Source organism: Capricornis sumatraensis, chromosome 2 (genome assembly GCF_032405125.1).
Source record: "Capricornis sumatraensis isolate serow.1 chromosome 2, serow.2, whole genome shotgun sequence".
In the NCBI taxonomy this organism is placed as follows: Eukaryota; Metazoa; Chordata; class Mammalia; order Artiodactyla; family Bovidae; genus Capricornis; species Capricornis sumatraensis.
Window position 1 is genome coordinate 147,175,627 of NC_091070.1, and position 23,705 is coordinate 147,199,331.

General features: G+C 35.3%; 1 protein-coding gene across 2 annotated transcripts in view; it reads left to right on the plus strand.

Moving 5' to 3' along the window:
* DPYD (dihydropyrimidine dehydrogenase) overlaps positions 1-23,705 on the plus strand; it is a 933,909-nt gene that overhangs the window by 685,387 nt on the left and 224,817 nt on the right. For both annotated transcript variants that reach the window (XM_068962754.1, XM_068962760.1), the window contains exons 17-18: positions 242-362; positions 1,173-1,292. In XM_068962754.1, the coding sequence (XP_068818855.1) occupies positions 242-362; positions 1,173-1,292 (241 nt within the window). The remainder of the gene's footprint in view (positions 1-241; positions 363-1,172; positions 1,293-23,705) is intronic.

A 23,705-nucleotide genomic window follows, 5' to 3' on the forward strand; every position in this document is an offset into this window, starting at 1 on the left:
AAAGGCTCCCTTGAGGAATTTAACCTTTATGTGATGAATTTGCAGTTCACTTGAAGTGTGTTAACCTTCGTTCCCTAATGAGCCTAGGTGTAATACTGAGGAAGAATTTGAGAAATTTATCATGTAGCTCATTGTCAGGTTGGATTTGTCTTGCACATCTCCAGCTTTGCTGTTGTTCCAGTACACATTTTGATCACAATTCTTTAATTATTTTCTATATTTAACTGACCTATTTGAACAGGATCCAGAGCTGGTGCGGAACATCTGTCGCTGGGTTAGGCAAGCTGTTCGGATTCCTTTTTTTGCCAAGTTGACCCCAAATGTCACTGATATTGTAAGCATAGCCAGAGCTGCAAAGGAAGGTAAGAACCCAGCTCACGTCAGTTGCCTCCTTATATTCTGGGCCTAAATTTTGTAGCCATAATAAAATGTATCTTATCTACCACTTTATGTGTACATCTCTGTTTAAACTTTAAGGAAGTTATTAAGTTGAGCACTTGATCTCACAAATGTAATAGATCCATACCTATACTCAACCTAGTGGGTGGACTTCAAACTTTGGCCCAGGAATACAAGTATATCTATCATTTTTCCTAATAAGCACCTGCTTTACACACAAAGAATTAGGAAACAAAGCCACAGTCACAGCAGACCACTGCAAAATAAATGACCTCATAATGTAACAGTCCAGCAACAGCACTTGAACTTTTAATGAAATTTTTCTAAAAGATAGCTGCTTCCACAGGTGAAATTTCTTATGATCTCCCTTTGTATTTGATGGAAGCTAGCACACTGCCTTAAACACTCAGTAAATATCTTGAATACAACAATTGTACAATCAGTGCATGGTTTTACAAATCATATATGCTTGCATGCTATCCAATGGAAATTGCATCCTGATTTGTAAAGATATTGTAAATTACCTGGAAAATAACCCTGAGTACAAAACACAAATCTGTATAATAATTGGAAAAATAAAGTGGTGATAATTAAAAATTCTTATGTCTAGCATTTAAAGCATAATTATGGGAGTGAAATTAGTGAATGCATTTGAGGAGAGGAAAGGCTGTCAAGAGAAAGTAGTGTGTGCATTTTCCTGGATTTTGTGGGTTTGAATGGGTTTTAACCATTGTCCCTTTAAGAGCTGCAGATGAATGCTGTGTTTTTCATAGGTGGGGCAGATGGTGTTACAGCCACCAACACTGTCTCAGGTCTCATGGGATTGAAAGCTGATGGCACACCCTGGCCAGCAGTGGGCCTTGGGAAGCGGACTACATACGGCGGAGTGTCCGGTAGGTGTTACCCTCTCCTTGCATTTCTGTTTCCTTGAGGATTGGTGAAAACTCAAGAGATCATGTTACCAGCAAGAATGCTGTCTTTTTTGATCCCAAATTTTTATAACGCACTGCTTGTCAAAATTCCTAATAGTTATGACAAATGGAATAGATCCATCAAGTGACTGATGGCACAAGGAGAATACCAAGATAGGGCTTCACACACATTCTGTTCTCTTGTGGTCTGTGCATTATTACTCAGGATTTCTCATTGTCACAGTTGTCTCATTACTAATTAGTAAAAGCTAATACCAAGGCCTTATAAGAAGAATATAAGCACAGTGATTTTAATACCTTTTTCCATCGTCTGGGTTAGTTTCCACTTTTCCTAGAAGTTTGAAATCTTCATTCTTCAAAAATCTTACTTTCACAACTGTAAAATAAACCATTAAAACATCCCATTTATAGCTTCAGCTGACAAGATACTTGCAGACCTCATACCTTCGTGCACATTTTCTCATCATAAAACACTTGCATTTGAAACAGAAAGAGAAGTTTTAATCCCAAAGTCCCGTTCAGTGTCTTTGCTCTGTGCAGTCTGTTGCTGTGACAACAAGAACTTGGTCATGCAAAGATGGTGCTCTGAGGTTCTTGACTGTACTGGTATGGGGATTAGTCTCCTTGGTGATAGAGACAGTGGTAAATATACATAACATAGCAGCGTCCCACTGTTCAAGAAAAGCATTGCTGAATCAGACCAAAATGTGCCTTTGGAAGAGGCTGCATAGACACAAATAAAGCTCTCTCCATGCTGAGGTATTATGTTTTGAGAGTGTGAAGTGTGGCTATAAGCCATGATTTTTTTTTTTTTTAAGAGTATATTCTGCTTTTAATTGAATGCCATTCCCACAATGTCAGAAAGAGGAAGGCTGACGAGAAGCACCTGTTCAGGGTCCAGACAGAACTCCCTTTTATCAGGAGCTATCAGACAGGGCCTTAAATATTATTGTAATGCAGAATAAGGAGGGGCGAGTTAGCCTGTGTCTCAGAAAGAGAGTTGCGAGATTCCAGAGTTGGGCTGTAACGTGCACTATGTTTTCTGTCAGCCCATTTCAATTTTTCCAGCCTGCCATGTTGACAGCAAGAGAATAAAGGAGGTCACAGAGGGTACTGAACATTAAAAATTAATAAAAGAACTATTGCAGTAGTATTTTATATAAGTAACACCATTCACGTTTTCTCATTTGAGCTGCAGTTTCTGAATATTTTCCCATAGTATAACTCAGTCTAATAAAATGATGGAATTACAGCATTAGAAAAAGTCTTTTGTGTCGCAGTCTTTTAGGCATACATACCCTAGGAATTATAGTGGTACCTGCAAACAAGTTCAGCTATACCTCAGGGCCTGTTAACATTTCCATAAAACTCTCTTTCTAAGATTTATAAATTCATGTATAAATATTCACTTGGGCTGTAAACTCAGCCAAGCCTGTGTGGAACTTTAATTTTAAATAACAAAATGTCCCTAACATTTTTAACGTTTTGTACCTCATTTCTAATAGGGTCTATATTCAGTCCTTTAACATTAAACAATTTGTTTTGAAAATAGACTCTCTCCATATTGACAGAATTAATAGTTTTTCTCCTTTAAGGCAATGTTTGCTTTAATTTAAAGGTAATATAATCTGGAAAACAGTTGAAACTGGCAATGATAGTATATTTTAGGATAGAAGTCAGTTCTATAACAAAGTACCTTCAGAATGAGTTATAGCGAAACCTAGCCTAGCAAAATGTGTTAAATAATAATGGCTTCAAAGTTTAGGGATGATGAAAATATCAAAATGGCTAAATACCATTCCTAGTTTTATCAATTACTCTGTTTTGGTATAGAAAACCACATAAAATATGCCAGGTATTTTTACAAAATTAAAAAAATATATTCCCACAGCTCATTTCCAGTGCTAATACTTATTCAAGTCTTGTCTCAGAACACTGGAATATCTACTTTTAGAAAAACTACTGGAATCATAGGGGGTTTTTTTGTTGTTGTTTTTGGGCTTTTTTTAAAAGTGAAAGCTGAAAAGGGTTCAGTTTTGGATAGCCACCTGAAATACAAAACATACTTTTTATTGCCGAGAAAGGATATTTTTCTCTTTCAGTACGTTCTAGCTCTTGATCAGTTTTTGTTTTGTGTTTTTGTTTTTCCTCAGAATAAGATTCCTGTTATCTGAGATGGAGGTTTTGGTTTTGTTTCAACAGGGAAAAGCTGAGGAACTTGGAGCAGTGTACATGCTATAGAAGAATGTTGGCGTTTCAGTAATGTCCTTCGTTTAGGACACGTTAGCTGCTAAGGGGCTAGCTTCAGAAATAGAACCTCAGCTAAGGAATGTCAGGTTCATTATTTTAAATATGATTAGTCTGGATTCTAGAGGATTCTAAAGCAGTGTTTCTCAAACTTTGGTTCTCAGCTTATGAGTGTATTATGGAATCAAGCTTAATGAACTGTAATCATTTTTTTTTAAATGAAATTGGATAGAAAAAATGTCTGAATGCTTTGCTCATGAGTGAGATAAGCAGTGGTTAAACATCTTTTTTAGTTATCCATGTAATGCACACATAGGTATATTTCAGTACCAGGTCATGATATAAAATGAATTTTTTTACTGCGGTTACTTCAAAAATTTTGGAAAGCTGCTGTTTTAGAGGGATGTTTCTTTGTTAAATAGAAACGTCATTTTGCCTATAGATGTCATTAAGTGAGGTAAATTCTACCTGTTGAAGTTTAAAATTTATATCAAGAGGGAGAGTAAGGACTTCATCCCAAGATGTCATCCTCAGCTTTGTTATTTTAGAAACTTCATTTGCCAAGTCATCTTTAGGTAATTGGAGTAGGGAAGATGGTCAAACATATGAACGAATTCATAGTAAGAATGATGTATAAACCTATATTTAACTTATAGGAGAAATACCTGGTAAGATTCATGATAACAGTATGAGTCTATTATGGTGATTTCATAATGAGAATAGTATCAAAAGAAATCATGTTCAGTATTCATAAGGAATATTTTCATGAAACTAGGATGACTAATTAAGCTTTCCACCATACAAGTACTTCTGTCCAAATCATTGACTCTAAAGGATCAATATTCTCTACCTTTCTTTGAACAGTAGAGACCTCATACCCTGTTGTTACCACCCACTTTTCTTTATTCTAGAATCCACGTGAAACACTTTAAAAAATCAAACGGCAGTTACTTTATGTATTACTACAGAGTTGAGTAAATTACTGGATTTTCCTTTATTCGAAGGGAGGGGAGAAAAATCTTTGCTTCTATTTGGTCAGAAGAAACACTAATCTCTTCAGGATTATTATTTATTAGCTCTGTCCTCAGGTGAATTATTCATTATTTTTCTTACTTTTAGTTTGGTTATTTTTTTTCTTGATTTAGTTTCAAACTTTGACCCTTTTCTTGATCTTATCCCCAAATAATAACGATACTTAAGCCCACTCCTAACTCAGTGATTACTATCACCTATATAAATGGTTTTACACATCTGTGGTATGATGTTTTCACATGAAATCATCTCTGTGGATAAGACCACACTTTTAGAGATGGTTAAAAATGAGTCCTTTATGGCATAACTAAAGTTATGTCTTTCTTACAACTGACTTTATGAGGATAACCTTTATTCATTTATAACTGCATCAGGAGAAATAGCAATCAAGGAATGGGGTAAACTCATTTGAAGGAGTCTTGTTATTGTTCCTTATTGTGTTTTAAAAGGTTCTTTTTATCAGTGGGGAATGGGCATACCCCTTAGGTTATTGTCATTCTGTTGCCCAGTACATGTTTCCTTTCTTTCACATGTAATCACATACACATACATACCCACATATAGGGAAAAGTTCTGAAAGTTATCTGCAGAAGGTTTTATAAAATTTACTTTCTACAGGCTGAAAAATTAACCTGTACTTTTATTTTTTTGTTAACTTTGTTTTATTTGTCAAAAAAGAGAAATTCTTGTTCTCAATTTCAAATTTTAGATGTTTGAATTTATTGAAACTGTATCAAGTTACTCAGTTAAAACAATAGAACACTATTATTATTCACTACTAATACTTTCAATCTTTATACCGATTTCTGAATAATTCATCAAAGATGGCTTTCAAGATTTGATTTCTTTCCAGGAACCTAGATTTTTCAAGTCATATGAAGAATTATTACAGCGATTAAATAATTTTGTATTTCTTAGCAAGTGATAATGGTATACTCCAGAAATACTCTCACATTCTACAAATAAATGATGTATGATTTGAAATCTTGCAGTGTGGGCTATTGGACACTAAACTCTTATATTTACAAGCCTAAAAGTATGTATGTGTGTGTGTTTTATTGTAAAATCAACATGGCATAGGAATTACCAATAAAAGAAGGTGTAAGTTAGAAATGTGCCATCAACTTATAACTCTGGGCCAATGTAGTGCTAGAAATGAGTACAAAGTGTATAGTTCAGCACACTTGCTGGGATCAATGTAGCAGCTTAAAAAAGAATCTTAAGCATTGGCTCCACACTGCATATTTTATGTTTGTCTTTAAAATAGTTACTGAAAGGTTGTTGGTACTGGGCAATGACCTAGCAGTACGCACTACTACCAGGCGCTACGTAAATACAATCCACTGTGACATGCTCTAATCATAAACTTATTTTGTTGTATTTATTAGTAACTATTGTGTAAAATGCGGAAGACAGCAAAACTTACACTAGATTGGAAACTCCAAAGTTTCAGTTTCATTTTCCTTTGAATAACTATTTTTATACGTGCAAGCAACTGAAAATTTTGGTAAGATTGCTTGAAGTTCTTATACTATACGTTAGGATTATATCTTAAAATACAGTAATGGTATTTTTTAATAAGAAGTAGTTTTTAATGGGCTGGATTATTGTGTGTCAATCTCATGATTACTGATGCACAAAATCCTTTCAGAAAAACACACCTACTATGTCATAAAATCTCAGCTCTCTATTGTAACCATCTTTATCAATAAGAACTTAGCTTTTAATACTGAAATGTCTAAAATAACCTGATAAAAATAATATTTAAATGATAAAGTAGTGATAAATCATGCCAAAAAGAATAATTAAAAGAAAAACCTTTCACTTTATACTCATTTATTTCTTTTCTTTTTTTAGTATGTACCAACATAATGCAAAATAGTCTAGTCTATTATTCACATATTTAAAAAATTCTTAGACTATCACAAGTTTGATCAAATTCTTAAAGCATTTGTTATAAAATGTATATAGTATATTTGGAGGATAGTCAAAAGTAGGCATATCAAATAAAGATGCTGAATTATAATTTTCTTTATAAATTATCAGTTTAGTCGAGAGAAGCTCACCATTAGAACTCTTCTCATTTAAATCATGCTTATTTGAATATATTCATGTACAGGTTGACAAAGAATCTCCTTTTGCATTATATCGCTTTTTCTGAAGCCAGAGTTTCTCACTGTTTGGCCGTCGTTGGTCTATGCAGGAGATCAGAGCCTTAATAATAGATTTTTGACAGTGAGCTCGCCTGCTACCTGCCCTACACAAATCCTCACTGTTCATGTTTGCTTCATGGCAACAAAGCAGACAGAAGGAAAATGCCAAGTGCTGAGTTTGAGGTACAGCCTTGCCTTGGCTTGACATTTCAGCAGAATAGCAGTTTATGAGATGCATAATTTTTCATCTGGGACTCAGCTGCCATATTCATAGATGCTTACAGCTCATGGACGGACTGGAGCTAGGGCAGAGGTTTAAAGCATAGATCAAGGTCTACGTTATTTCCTTAGGTATTTTAAAATAACTGCAAAGAAATGATAAAAACGAATACTGTTTAAGAGCCAACAAATTCTTGGGTATCTGGATAGTATATATGTTTTCTTTGTTCAAAATTACTAAAATAATATCTGTTACCAGATCCTAAGAAAATATTTGATAGACTTTGTAAACTAAAGGACCCTGACAAGCATATTAAGAAAACTTACCTCTGCAGTGGTGGTAATGAATTATTAAATTTCTTTCCTCCGTGTGTGTTTTCATAATGATTTCAAGCTTGAAATTAATAAAAAATGTTCTATTATGAAAGTAAAACTAGAGAGTATTGTGTCTCTGTTTGAGCTTGAATTTAAATATTCACAGATTCATGCATATCTACTGTACTAAAAACTCGGTGTAGGTACACGTCAGTGACTATTTAATTTAGAGCTACACATCTCTGTAAGCTTCAGAAACAGTTCACCATGTCACAGTCTCATACAGAACAATGGTACAGTACATTGGATTAATTAAAGAAGCCTTGCAGAGAACTGAGTTCTCAGTATGTCAAGATTTCAGTTTTATGTTAAATATTTTCTAAAGGCCAGACCCTTAAATCTCAGGGGCTGTACCAAGCAGTGAGCTGTGAATTTAACCATAGGCTAACTGCTAATGATAAGGAAAAGAGTCCTAGTTGAGGCAGCTGTAATACAGTCATTGGATTAGGCTATCAATCACCCGGCTCCCTAAGGAAAAGTGGAAGACCAAACAGTGAAAAGGGAAATTAGGAAAGGAGGGCATGACTAGAATGAGATCCTTCGCCATCTTTATCCATGCGTTGGCTGAAATCCGTAAGCATTGGTCTGAACTCTCCAGTAAACTTTGACTATACAGCTAATGCATTTATTCCTTTCATCTAGAGAACTATCAAAATTGTTCTCAGTAAAAGATCTTGAAAGCCTCTAGAAGCAAATACCTGATCACATAGTAGAAAATATATAGATTAACTCTTAATTGTTGGACTTAAGATTTGTATGTGCGATTCTTTTATGTACCAGGATTCATGTATGGTGATAAAGGAAATATTTCTATTTAGCTTCTAAACTGTAGTCAGTCTTTACTTATGGAGTCCTGTTGGTGAGGTAAGACTCCAGGAGATCAGTGCTTCTCAAACGTCAATGTGTACCAGCACCTGGAGGACATATTAGAATACAGTTTACTGGAGGCTTCCTCTTGAATTTCTGATACATGAATCCCGGGCTAGAGAATATGCATTGAACAGTAGATGACATACAATTAGTGTCACTGAGTGTTTGGTTTGAATAACTTATTTCTAAAATCACCTAAAAGTCTTTAATCCATGATAAAACTAGAGACTCATGTCACAGATACAAAAGTATCTGAAACAAACTGTAGTTAATAGGGTCAGAAATAATTTCTAGGAAACTTGTAGAACACAGTATTTGAGGTTTCACTATAGAAAAAATATCACCCCATTCCAGATTAAATGTTGAATGCAAACCACTGTTTATGCAAAGAGAATCCATTCTGAGTGCCACTAAAGACCATTTATGGATATTAGCAATCCTTTCAAGAGGAAACAGGTGTCAGAGGTAGACAAGGGTAAAATTAAGCTCATGATTGTGAAATACTATGTTTTCCTTTTAGACTTTGTATAGATACTAATATACTGAATAATAACAGTTTTCTCCCAGGACAGGCTCTTAAATATCAATGAACCTAGTTATTTTCTCAGATTCTTAAAATATAGACAACAGTATTGGTAGCCTTCTGTTCTCTCTTCACTTAGTTATTTCCTGTCATCCCCATACAATGGTATCTCTCATCAGTGAAAGGGAGGGGACACCAATGCTGTGGAGTTGATCTGTTCCAGTGCACAGGATCTCTGTTCTCAGGATTACACTGTGCGCTGAGAGTCTCCCAGTCATGTTTATAGCCTGTTTGCCATAATGCTCATCAGCCTTGGAAGCTACCTGCAGTCTTCTTGGGTGAAGGAGTGTCCTGGTGTGCAACCCAGACAACTGTGTATCATGTGAATACCTGATAAGTTCCAAGAGGTCCTTAAGTACAGGGCATAGTGAACCCCTTGAGGAGGCCTAGACAGTATCTGATGTATTAAAGGTGCGGACTGCCAGGATGATACAGGAGTGATGGTATGGGAAGAGTTAAGGCTGAAATAGAGGAGGCAAAGGAATCTGGTCTCACGGCTTAATTTCTTTTGCTATACTTTTACCAAAAATCCAGGACTTTGAACTAGCATTTTGATCAGTATTTCTGCACTCCTCAGCCCTGGCTATTCAAAAAATTAGTAACAGCTGTGTGGAATATCAAGGCTTTTTAATAATATGATCTTTACGCGCCCAACACTGTATTAAACACTTCTAAGTGCGTTCTTATTTAAATAATCCTATGAGGTGGTTATTACTAGGCCCATTTTACAGTCTTAGAAGCTCAAACTTCAGATAGTGACTTGCCCACGTTTACTTAGCCAGGACATGTCAGATTCAAACTAAGATCTGTCTCCAAAGATGAACTGCTAGGCATTTTTATCAATGTTTTCATCCAAAATCTGCCACAATAAATCTGAATAGTATAAATATAGTATACTTATTAAATTCTAATAAGGTACAAATGTCACTTAGTAATCTAAAATTTATTCTATCTGGATTTGAAAGCCTGTGAACTTTGTCAAACCTGTGTCCCTTATTATCTGTATCACTTCATCTCCATATTGGAAAATTGAGTCTAATAGGTGAATTAGGAAAAAATCTTGAATTGAACGACAACACCAAAAAAGACAGGAAGCATTCAGGCATTTTCTTAAAGTGTAATCATGCAGCATTTGCTTGAAATGAAACTGTCATCAATATAGCTACAAATAACCTTATTTGTTACTGACTTAGATAAACTGTATGAGGGTTTTATCCAGCTATGATGCTGAGAACAAACTTTGGGTGTCCTTCCTAATTCCTTCTTTGTAATCTTCAGTCAGTTACAAATGACCATGTATTCCTACAACTGTCTCACCTTCATTTTGGACAGATCCATCTTTTTCTACAGGAGCAATACTATCTCCTCCATAATTTCAACTGAGCTTGCAAAAAGCACTACTAAGTAATTCAGAGATGTTTGTTTTTCATTAAATGGGGAGAGAGAAAAGGACATTTTGAAAATGATGAGGCGGGGAAGAAATTGGGCCAAAAAATCAATGCTAAGCCCTTTCTGAAAGGGAAAAAGTAAGCTACATTATTTCTCACTTCCCCTGGTTTAAAACAAAAGAAGATAAACATATAATTAAAATAATAAGGTGAGACATTCTTAGTATACATTGGGCATGATATGATGTGAGAAATTTTAACCTTTGTTCATTAATTTTAAAGAAGTATATAGACATAAATCAACAGTCCCAAGCAATGTGTCTTGGACATCTTTGTTCATCTAGCACAGCTCTTTAATGATTGACTTAATTGGATTATAAACTTCTTAAAAGCAGGGGCATTTGCTGTTTCTTTGTCATCTCCACCCAAACATAGGAAAGTTAGAGGCAGCTTTTAGACCTGCAAAAGAATCTGCCTGCAATGTAGGAGATCCGAGTTTGATCCCTGGATCAGGAAGATCCCCTGGAGAAGGAAATGGCAATCCACTCCAATATTCTTGCCTGGGAAATTCTGTGGGCAGAGGAGCCTGGCGGTCTACAGTCCATGGGGTCACAAAGAGTAGGACACCACTGAGTGACTAACACATTTTGCTTTAGACCTGCAAGAAACACTTTTTTTTTTTTAAAGAAACACCCTTTGAGTCCTAATTTTCAGCTGTGTATAATGCAGAAAGTTTTGGAATTAGACTGCCTCTTAATCTCTGCCATCCATCTTGACTTGCTGGTGAGCTTTTGGTACCTAAGAAATTCTAATAGACAATAGGCTATTTTACTATGCATCAAATACTAAAAGCTTTTCATATGTGATATCATTTAATCACTACAGTCTGCTCAAGTGGTCACAGGTAGTGACCTGTTTTACTGAAAATGAAACTGAGGCACAGAAAGGCCAAGTAAATTCTGCAATGTCACACAGCTGATACCTGGGCATATTGGGATTTATGTTGTCCTACTCTTGATATTATTAATTTAACCATAAATTGTTCTGTGTTATAGCAGATTTCCTATTCCAGTTCATCCTGTATTAATTTACATTATTATGTTTTTGTAATGTTCTTAACATATTGTAGGCCAAAAATACACAGAAAACCACTTTTGTATTTCTTTAACAATAAAAACAAATTAGGCTGAAACTAACCTATAAATATGCCAGTAAGATTAATCACTGTTTTAAAAAAAAAATCCACAGTAATGACAGGTCACAATTATACTGTAAGTGGTCTAGTAAACCTCTCAGTATTCCTATTAACCTCTGTGCTTCATGCATTTCTCATATTAATATACTGAGAAATAACACAAAGAAACATATGTACTTTTCAAGGCAGATGCCAAAGGTTTAATGGATCAAATTATTTCTGTGCTGGGTTTTTATTCACTAGTTCCAAACATTTTTTTCTTTTACTTTAGTGTTTAGTCCAATGTTAAAATGGAATTATAAATTTCTGTCTTAAATAGTATAAAATAAAACATAATAGAAATGAATTGGGCTAACAATAACAGTTTGTGTAGTTGAACTATCTTTTTGCTTCAGCTTTTCTAGCTTCCTAAATCTTTAACAGCAAGTTTATACTTGATGGGGGTATGATAACTTTTTTGTAGAAATAGTGTATGTGTTTGTATGTATACTTGCATGTTTATATCTTGTCCATTATTCTAAATCATTTCCAAAAGATTTTTGTTTAGTTTTACCATTTTTATATAGGTTTATAACAGGGATCACCAAAGAGTTTAGTGTGATGTTGTAACCTAAGGGCTTTGTTGACTGCCATTTCCTGGGTGCAGAGAGCATCTCATTCAGTAGATCTGAGGTGAGGTCAGGAATACTTACTTTTCTCAACAAAAATCTTAGGAGATTCAGCACCTGTGATCTTCAGTCCTCATTTGGCAGGGTTGGGAGGGGATTTTAATGTGGGGATGTCACCATTACAAGTTATCATAATTCATATAAAAATTTGAGATGTTTGTTTTAAGGAAAATGAAATGAACCAATATATCTTTGATGGTTCAGTTTAGTCCTTGATATTTCTAATAATAATTTAGATTTTAAATGAGTAGACCCACAGATAGATTCTCCAAAATTCTCACTGAAACAGGAGTGAAAAAATAAAGACTGACAAAAATTCAAAGAAACAACATAACATTGAGTTAACTTTTAGCCAGATGTCACACATGTCAAATAATTTTTGATAATTTTCTGTTTGTTGAGCTTTACATATAAGTATTAAATCTGGGGGATGGGATACATCTTTAGTGGCTCTTCTTTGTCATTCCTATAGGACTCCTGACCAGGTATTTCTGAGAATATGCATATGATTGAATGTATCAAAAGAGCTGTTTTTATGAGAATATTTTTGATTTTTTTTTTGGAGATTTTTCTAAACCAGGAGTAGACAAAAACAGAGCCAAGAAGTACTTAGAACTTTTATACCTACTTTAAGGCGAGCAGAATTGCTGTTGTGTCAGTGCCATAAGATGGATTCTAGAATGAATGAAAACTTCATCTCTCTCTGTGAGGGGTGGCAAGGAGGAGCTGGAGGCAATGCTTAATGCTTAAGAGCTCTAATCCTCATAAGCTAAGATCTTCAAGTAGAATTAGAAACTCCAAGACTCCTAGTATCTGTTCACTGGGAATTATGTAGTTTTACATATATTCCATCTGTAAAGAGTGTCAGAGATCAAGGCAAGGAAGAAACGGTAAAACTCTCCTACTTGAATCTCACAGACTCCCATGGTCTGCTAGAGCCTACCAATTTACCTTTGAAATATGAACATCAATGATGCATGTACCTTTAGTCCTGAAGAAGGGATTTGCCCAACCAAGCAGACAGAAAAAGCAGGGTCAATTTATGTTGGACTGAGATGAGAAGATGCAGAATGGATAGGGAAATAGTTAAGAAATGGAAAAATAGTAAAAAAAAAAAAAAAAGGGAAAATATAATAGCACAAACAAAATACACACTGCTTTTATGACAGAGAAAAACAAAAACCATGAAAATTCGAATCAATGTTGTGAAGGGTAACCTTAGGAATCTCTCCCAGTGTAGACAGACTACAAAAAGAAGTCAAAATCATGAAAGAGAAGCTGATGGACATACAGACAGCTGAAACAGAATTCTTGCTGAAGGTAGCAAGATGGGTGTGGGGCAGCAGGCAATTAGAGAAAAGACACCAATCACTATTCTAAGCTTACTTTCTATATTTTAGTTTCTTTAATAGGCACTTTCCATTTGTTATTTCATAATGAAAGGCATATATTTTTAAACTGTTAAAAGCCTTTCCTAAATTGAAAAATAATTATAAAGAATTCACTGATTACCAGAAAAATCTATAAAGAGACTTACCTAGCACATTCTACAAAATATTTTGAATTATAAGAGTAGATGGATAGAATTAGGCTAACACCGGATATGGTCTCAGCAACACGAAATAGCTGAAGAAAATGGAGTGGCACATGTTAGAAGAAAGGGTAATCAAATATCCAAGTTGATATTAATGTGCAAAGATTCTCATATATTCTAGGGCTTAGAAAATATATCATTCTTTAAAAATATTCTTGAAGATATATGTACTAAATAACTGAGTGATCAATTACAACAGTGGTTTTCAAATTATGGTTTCTGGACCAGCAGCAAGCATCACCTGGGAACTTATTAGAAGCACAGACTTTTCAGGGTAAACCCCAAGACTTACTAAATCAGAAATTCTGAAGTGTAGCACCCAGCAGTCTGTTTTAACAAGCCCTCCAGGTGATTCTGATGCACACTAAAGTATGAGAACCATTAAATTAAATTATGAATCTAAGAATTAGAAAGGTATTGCATAAATGTTAAGCTCTTAAAATATTAACCAAATATGTAGGCCTAAAGGAGAAGGCAGTGGCACCCCACTCCAGTACTCTTGCCTGGAGAATCCCATGGACGGAGGAGCCTGGAAAGCTGCAGTCCATGGGGTGGCTGAGGGTCGGACATGACTGAGTGACTTCGCTTTCACTTTTCACTTTCTAAATAGTTATTATAAATTGGGTTTTAAAATTAAATGCTTATGTCAAAACTTAATCCTTAAAATGAAGCCACAGATATTAGCAAAATTTTAAAGGGAAATAAGTTAGATCTATATGCCAGATTATTTTAACAAAGAATAATTTATGATAAATAATTAAAGCTGTTGGTGAAAATTCCAGTATTAAAACTTCTTATCCTAAATTGGAGATTTGGGTTTTTTTTTTTTTTTTTTTTTGGCTTCACTTCGATAATTTTAAAAAGATTAAACAACTCTTTGAAAAACTTAAGGGTAAATATTATTTGAAATCATGAAATTTAAAAAGGACAAATACTATAAAATGCCTAGGAATAAATCTACGGAGGTAAAAATCTGTACTCCGAAAACTAGAAGACACAAATGAAACTGAAGACAACACAGAAATGGAAGGATATACCATGCTCATGGATTGGAAGAATTAATATTGTTAAGATGCCCATACCACCCACGGTAATCTGCAGATTCAGTGCAGCCACTATCAAAATATCAAGGGCATTTAGACACATTCCACAAAAGTTTTACTTGCATATTATGTTTATGATCTGCTACTACTCAGTGAGTGCTTTTCAGGTGGCCCAATATTAAACAATACAACTACCAATGAAAGAAATGCAAGAGACACAGTTTTGATCCCTGTATTGGGAAGATCCCCTGAATTAATAAATGGCAACCCACCCTAGAGCCAGACATCCTGAAATGTCAAGTCAAATGGGCCTTAGGGTGCATCACTATGAACAAAGCTAGTGGAGGTGATGAATTCCAGTTGAACTATTTCAAATCCTGAAAGATGACACTGTGAAAGTGCTGCAATCAATATGCCAACAAATTTGGAAGACTCAGCAGTGGCCACAGGACTGGAAAGGGCAGTTTTCATTCCAATCCCAAACAAAGGCAATACCAAAGAATGCTCAAACTACCGCACAATTGCACTCATCTCACATGCTAACAAAGAAATGCTCAAAATTCTCCAAGGCAGGCTTCAGCAATACGTGAACTGTGAACTTTCAGATGTTCAAGCTGGTTTTAGAAAAGACAGAGGAACCAGAGATCAAATTGCCAACATCCAATGGGTCATGGGAAAAGCAAGAGAGTTCCAGAAAAACATCTATTTCTGCTTTGACTATGCCAAAGCCTTTGACTGTGTGGATCACAATAAACTGTGGAAAATTCTGAAAGATATGGGCATACCAGACCACCTGACCTGACTCTTGAGAAACCTATATGCAGATCAGGAAGCAACAGTTAGAACTGGACATAGAACAGACTGGTTCCAAAAAGGGAAAGGAGTATGTCAAGGCTGTATATTGTCACCCTGTTTATTTAACTTATATGCAGAGTACATCATGAGAAATGCTGGGGTGGAGGAAACACAAGCTGGAATCATGATTGCTGGGAGAAATATCAATAACCTCAGATATGCAGATGACACCACCCTTATCGCATAAACTGAATAAGAACTAAAGTTCCTCTAGATAAAAGTAAAAGAGGAGAGTGAAAAAGTTGGTTTAAAGCTCAACATTCAGAAAACTAAGATCATGGCATCCAGTCCCATCACTTCATGGCAAATAGATGGGGAAACAGTAGAAATAGTGGCTGACTTTATTTTTCTGGGCTCCAAAATCACTGCAGATGGTGATTGCAGCCATGAAATTAAAAGACGCTTATTCCTCGTAAGGAAAGTTATGACCAACCTAGACAGCATATTGAAAAGCAGAGACATTACTTTGTCAACAAAGGTCTGTCTAGTCAAGGCCATGGTTTTTCCAGTGGTCACGTATGGATGTAAGAGTTGGACTATAAAGAAAGCTGAGCACAGAAGAATTGATACTTTTGAACTGTGGTGTTGGAGAAGACTCTTGAGAGTCCCTTGGACTGCAAGGAGATCCAACCAGTCCATTCTAAAGGAGATCAGTCCTGAATATTCATTGGAAGTACTGATGCTGAAGCTGAAACTCCAATACTTTGACCATCTGATGCGAAGTGCTGACTCATTTGAAAAGACCCTGATGCTGGGAAAGAGTGAGGGCAGGAGGAGAAGGGGACAACAGGGGATGAGATGGCTGGATGGCATCACCGACTCAGTAGACATGGGTTTGGGTGGACTCCAGGAGTTGGTGATAGACAGGGAAGCCTGGCGTGCTGCAGTTCATGGGGTCGCAAAGAGTCAGACATGACTGAGTGACTGAACTTAACTGAACCCACCCTAGTATTCCTGTCTGGAAAATTCTATGGATAATGGTGCCTAGCAGTCCGTTGGGTCAGAGAGTCAGACATGACTGAGCATGCATGTACACACTACTCAGTAAAATGTTAACTTCCCAAGAGCAGAGATATTTTACTGTGTTACTGAGTGATATATATTTTTTTGCTACAATGGTGGCTGGCATATAGTAGGTGCTCAGTAAACACTGCTGAATGAGTGTATCTTCAAAATTACGATCTGATATAAAGAATGGTAGTGTGGTAATATAATTAGAAAATAATATTTTTGAAAGTCATGTTAAGCAGTGTAGTGTCAAAAGCACAGATTTTTAAATTAATGCATTTTGAGACCTTGGGAAATATTTATCTCCTGAATATTCTCATCTGAATAAAAGGAATAAGAATAATGCTTATTTCAGAAGCAGTTTTGTGATGGTTAAGCAAAATTATAATATAAAATAAATGGTTGTATTTATAAGGTGCTTCCTCTTTGCCAATACTACAGAAATAGTCCCAGAATATTTCTGTAATGGAAAAGTCATTATGAAACTCAGCATACTAAAAAGTTGATGTTTTTAAAGGCACCAAATAAAGATTTTAGATCAGTTTCAGTTGTGAATCTAAATGTACATTACTAAGAAGTTGAATTCAATACTATATTAAAATAATCCATCTTAACCAAAGAATGATGTTCCAGGAATGCAAGGGTGGCTTGATTTCATGAATATTAACTACATATTATCATCAGATTGTTACTTAATATTTTTCTGGAAATTATGCATAACATGAAAAAAAGGATATAAATTTTTAGAAAATATTGTTACTTATCTTATAGGTGCTTTGCTTCTATACCTAGGAAATGCAAAATGAAATATTAAATCTTAGTTTAGGACATTGTAATGACAGTGGTGGCACTAAGATTATAGCAGCTACCTCTTATTCAAGGGCCTCTGAGTGAGTACCAGGAACTGAGCTTAGCAGCCTTTGCAAAGAATCATTTCATAAATGAGGAAAATTGTGCCATAGACTCAGGTCATTGTTATTTGAGGCCAAGTCTGACTGATTCACAAGCCTATGCTTTTAGGGTAGCAGTGCCTACACCATACAGCAGGTATACAAGCATGAATTGCTTTCCTATACACTAGCATTCACACTAGTAAGGGGAAAAAAGCATAAAATTTTCAACCTTAACAGATAACATATGGAATTGAAAGGAAGAAACAATATAACTGCAAAGCATGGAAAAGCAGATTTGAAGGGCTTCCCCGGTGGTTCAGTGGTAAAGAATCCAGCTGCCAATTCAGGAGACATGGATTCAGTCCCTGGGTTGGGACGATCCCCCTGGAGAAGGAAATGACAATCTACTCAGTATCCTTGCCTGGGATATACCATGGACAGAGGAGTATAGTGGGCTGCAGTCCATAGGGTTGCAAAAGAGTCAGTTATGACTTAGCAACTTAAATAACAACAAAATGTAGTATATTCTTGGAGTAAAAAACTCATTATTGTAAATATGATATTTTAAACAATGTATGTTTAATGCAATTATAGAATTACAATGTTTTTTACTAGAACATGCATTATTTTAAAGTTCAGAACAAAGACCAAATAGGAAAAAAGAAGTTACTGAGTAGTATTTTTAACCAGAAAGAAAGTTGAAAAAGGACACACACAATTGATTATATAAGCCAATTGCAAAATTATGATGATTTTTCAATGTTTCCTACCATAACAATCGATGACAAACCAAGGAACATAACAGAAAATTCTGAAACTCTGTATTCCAAACAACATAACATATTATAAAAGAAGACTCTCAAGTCAATTGGAAAAAGATGTTTTATTAAATATATAATGAATGGATAAATTAGCTCTTTGGGAAAAAAATCTAAGTATATTCTTTATACTATATATCAAAATAAGTTTTATATTAAATACTTAAAGAAGTAATGTACTAGATTAAATTACTGAAAAAAAAAAAAGATGGCTATTTATCCTATTTGAAAATGGGAAAGAATAGCTTCCTAAAGATGAAGGAAATGAAAAATTATCACAGTGAAGACACTGAATGTATTTGCATGGAATTTTATATTTATTTTTTAAAAATGTGAACAAAATTAAAATGTGAATATAAAAAGTGTTTGGAAGATGATACTGCAGTTGTTTCAGAACTAGGGCGCACGCCTTCTCACTAAGTGAATACCGTAGGATATAGTAACTCTATCGTCGACAAAAGGCTTTAGAGCCTACATGTTATCACCAATGAGTTGGCTTTCTAATGACATCCGTCAGTTTTTAGCATGATATCCAGGTATAATTCAATAGAAGCAGTTCTTTGCTGGTCTGGCTTAAACTAGAGGTACAGTTTTAAAGTTGTTTGAGCAAAAAAATAAAGAATAAGAAAAGCTCTTTTGACTCAGTTTACAGAAACATGCAAAGTAGCAGTGAGCTATTTTTAAGAATCAAATTGCTAAAATATTTTAAAGAGAATATTTGATTCAAAAGATGGTAGTGAAGTAGAGAATTTGACACCCTATTGGAAGAATTAAAGAGAATTTGATGTATATTAAAAAAAAATAAAACTATGCTCTATGTGTACATCTGGTATCATTTAGGAATGATACAAGTACTTAATTTAGTACTTGTATTGGATTCTCTATTTCTGGGTCCTCCTGTTCCTCATGCTAAGTTAATGTATTTATTTATATTTTTTTCTGAAACAGCTTGAGAACTTCCTGAGATAGTCTAAACATTCTCATAAATTTTAAGTTCATGCATATTTGAAAGTGTTTATTCTATCTTCATATTTAATAATTTGAGCTTAAATTCCCTCATTAAAGTAATTTTAGCTTAACATTTAAGACATTATTCCAGTTTATTCTGCCAGTTATTGAGGAATATGATTGAAGTTAATGTCTGCTCTTTCAAAACTGTGTGTGTGCATGCGCTTGCACAGTCTGACCCTTTGTGACCCCATGGACTGTAGCCCACCAGTCTCCTCTGTCCATGGAATTTTCCAGGCAAGATTCTGAAGTGGGTTGCCATTTCCTTCTCCAGGGGATCTTACCAACCCAGGGATAGAATCCATGTCTCTAGTATCTCCTGCAGGTGGATTTTTTACAAATCTGCCACCTGGGAAGTCCCCTTTTAAGATACATATATTCCTCCTTTCAGATCTTTTACCCCTTGTGATCTGATTTTCTCAGTGAAGATTTTCCTTTTAATTTTCTGTTGAACTTTCAGGGCTTTGGTATCTGAAAATTTATACCTTTTCGATCTAAAAAATTTTCTGGTATTATTTTGTTATAATTTGTCTTCATTTTTTCTGGTATTTCTTTTAGTAATTCTCCTGTCTAATTTAAAAAAATATTGTTCTTCCATCTGAATCTTACTGTTCTCTCTTTTGGGAGATTAATTATTCTGTCTTTTGGGAAATATTTTTATATAATTTCTAATCTCCTAACCTATTATTTTATTGGTAGTTACAGCTTAATTTTCTTAAAATTCTTTGTTTTCTGATGGTTTTTTTAAATTGCATCCTGATCTTTTGAATGCAATGTTTTATCTTGCTCTTTCTAAGGATTTTAACGGTTTCCATTTTTTTCTTTCTGTTTTCCTTCAGTTCTTATATTCTTACTATTTCCTCCTCACTATTCATGGATTTATTATTTTGATGCTTTGTTTTTTTTATTTGTCTAGTTCATGTAGGAGACTTTCTGAAATGCCTGAGGATCAAGGGCTCTTTTTCTTGATTCCGTTTTGAGCATGAGGCATTAAAAGCTGATTGGAAGCTCTGAGTTTGTGTGTGAACTTGATCAGCTATAGAATTTAAATGTTAAATGATGGGAAAATAAGCTTTCCTTTTTATTGGGGCTCACAAATGTGAGTATCTTGAGGTCTTTTCTCTATAAATAAGTAGTTTCTTAGGAGAAGAATCCTCAAGTGTCCTACAGGGAAAACACATGTCTTCCTGATATAAAAAGAAAGAACGGTGAACGATAGTCTCAGTGTTCAATATGCAGGCTTTCATTTCATATCCCTACTTTTCATGATCATCTCAATCACAGCCTTCTACTAGTTTGATATCTGATGTATCTCTAGTACTCTTTCTCCATAAAAATAAATCTCTGGTCTCTAGGGACCAGCCTGACTGCAAAGAGTGGGAGAGGGGACCTAAGGTCCTAGGGATTGATTTTACGTATCAATCTTCAAACGATAGTCCTATTTTCAATCCCCTGTGAGCCCTATATCCCACTCTCCTGAGCCTTCCTGGGATTTCCACACTATGAATGTTCATAGGTTTCACTAAGTCAGTTACTACTTTTCAGTTCACTTTCCAAGTTCAAAAATTTTTCATCTGCAGAAGTACCTTCCTTTCTCTCCCTGTCTTCATACATCTGTGCTTATTTTCCTTTAATACTTACTTTCCGTCACCCAGGTGGTGTTTTCAGGAAGGACTGAGTAGATGTGGTGAATCTGCAATTCATTCACATGTGTGTTACATTTCAGAATAATAAAGAAAAAATTATTTGAAAAATCTCAGAGTAAGAACCTTGATACTTAGAAATCTAACACACCACATTATATTAAAAGTAAATTCTTGCCATTCCTAAGCTCAAGTTTGGTGTCTACCAAGAGCTATGGAAATTTTTTCTGTGAAACACCCTGTGTGTGTGGTTGCATTGTATGTGTTTGTGTGTATACACACACACATAATTTAAGTTGATGTGGGAACTAGTAAATTTCCTTGTGCAAGGAAAATATTCTCAGCACAGAACTCAGGGTTTTAGATTTCTCTAGCTTTTTGTAGCATAACCAAATGACAGGAAATTATTTTTTTTTCTTAAATGATATCTTCTTTTCAATTATGTACATCAAATTAGCCTGATTTGGTTGTCCTCATTTTCCTCTACACAGTTTTGAAACTTTTAGAGGGGAGCAACGGTAGGAAGTCTGTTTGGGGGTTGGTAATATCATCAGGTAATGCAGCATAAGTGGAGCATTGGTCTGTCACTTTCTATATCCAGGCATTGAGTTAAGAATATTGAGGAACATTGAACTAACTTAGCTTAGTCATGTGCTCTTATATTATCAACAGTAATTGTATATCTCTTTCCCTATCCACTCACTTTCTGGAGGTTTTGGTTGTCCTGCCCTGAATTATGATGTGGTAAAGGGGCAGTCAGGTAGTAAATGTAACTTTTGAAAATTGAAACCTCAAAGCACATTGCTCTCTTATAGACTATTACACGAACTTTTGGCTTTGAAGTCCCTGAGTAGGCAGACTTTCACTGACATTAGAAATTGTTCAAGTTAGAGGAAAATACATCTCTGAAGATGAAAAAATATTAAGCCACAATCAAAGAGAAATTAATATTTTTTGATCTTTGCATTTCCTGGAACAGGCTGAGTCATGAGCTGAATGACAGTAAATAGTTATATGGCATATTAATCAGTTAGTTACATAAAGTGAACTGAAAAATTGCAAACTAAATACATGGATCAGTACCACCAAAGAAAACATTTTGAAGAAAGTGCCTTATAGAGGAAACAGAAAAGGTAAGCTATCACTCATGAATGTTCAGTTAAGCTATGAAGAAGAGATTGGTGTGTCAGGAGACAGTCAAGCATGATCTTGATCAGAATGCATCCAAATGCTAAACCGGCCCATTACTTGAAATCAGCTATTCAAACCTATGTATGGTATCTGTTTTATTAAATATTTATTAATTGAATATTTATTCAATAAATATCATCTTACTATTTTCAATTGCTCAAGAATATAAGACTGATTAAGATAGATGAGCTCTTTTGCTATCACAAAGGTTAACATCTTAATAGGGGAGACATGGAATAAGTAAATAGGTAAATAGATTCCTAATGCAATGTGGTTACAAGTTCTGTAAAGAAAAGACAGGAGAAGGGGCAAAGGAAATATGTGACCACAATTTTATAAAGGATAATGGTAAAAAAAGACTTGAAGTACAAGCCATATTTCCACCTGCAGAGGCACATACAGCACACAAGGCCCTGAAACGGTGGAATGCTCAGGAGCATCAGTGAGGATGTGTGGTGTGAAGTCAAGTGAATGAGGAGGAAAGTGGTTGAAGATGCAATTAGAGGTATAAACAGAGATCAGGGAGGCCTTCTGTGTATTTTGGATTTTATCCTAATTTTTAGGATGGCTGTATGACCTGATTTCCATTTTTAAGTCCAGTGTCACAATAGCTCTTCTGTGGTAGAATGGAGATGGGGAGATCATTTTAATGGCTAATGCAGGAATCCAGGCAAAAGATGGTGGTCATTTAAACTAGTGAGGTAACAATGGAGAGTGGGAATATTGCATTCAGGGTGATGGATTGGGTTTTGGAAGTGAGAGGATGGGATGTTACAGATGACTCCAAGTAGTTTGGGTCAAGGATCTGAATGAACAATGGCACCACTTAAAGTGATGGAGGACCCTGGAGAAGACCAGTCTTATGGCATGGGAGTGGGGAGGAAGATCAGTAGTTTATTTCAGATGTGTTGGATTTACGATGTCTATTAGAAATGCAAGTGAAGATTAGAGTCACTGATTGGATATTTGATTATGAAGCTCAGGGGAAAGGAAAAGCTGGAGACATACATAGAGCATTCCAACTATGATGGATGTGCAGTATTTAAAAATCATGGGACCTGATGAGTTGGACTAGATATGCATATTGATAAAGAGAGGAAGAGATCCAAAGACTGTCTCAGCTTCTGTGTTCAAAAAGAGTAGGAGGATCCAGCAAAGGAACGTGAGAGAAGAAAGATTAGAAGGCAGAATACAGCAAGCACCATGTAATAACTGTGCATGTATCTATAAATCGAGGAGAGGGGAAGTAACCCTTAGGGAGAGGGACAAAGCAAAAGTTTCCTGGAAGAAGTAATGATTGAGATAGATCTTCAAGGTTTTAGGCAAGCTACTGTCCACCCCTCCTAGAGTCTAAATCATGTCCCCTTTAAAGGAGTGTGCATTCTTATAGGAAATAACATGATATATACTCAGATAACTCAAGTAACATTTCTAGAGTACTTTCATGTACTCACAATAATTCTGTGTGGTAAATGTATGTATTGTTACCCAGAAGTAATAAGGTTAACAGACTTGTCCAAAGGCAGATAGACTACAGCTTTGTGACACAATTGAGGGTAGATCCCTTGCCTTCTGAATCCTACATCCCTCT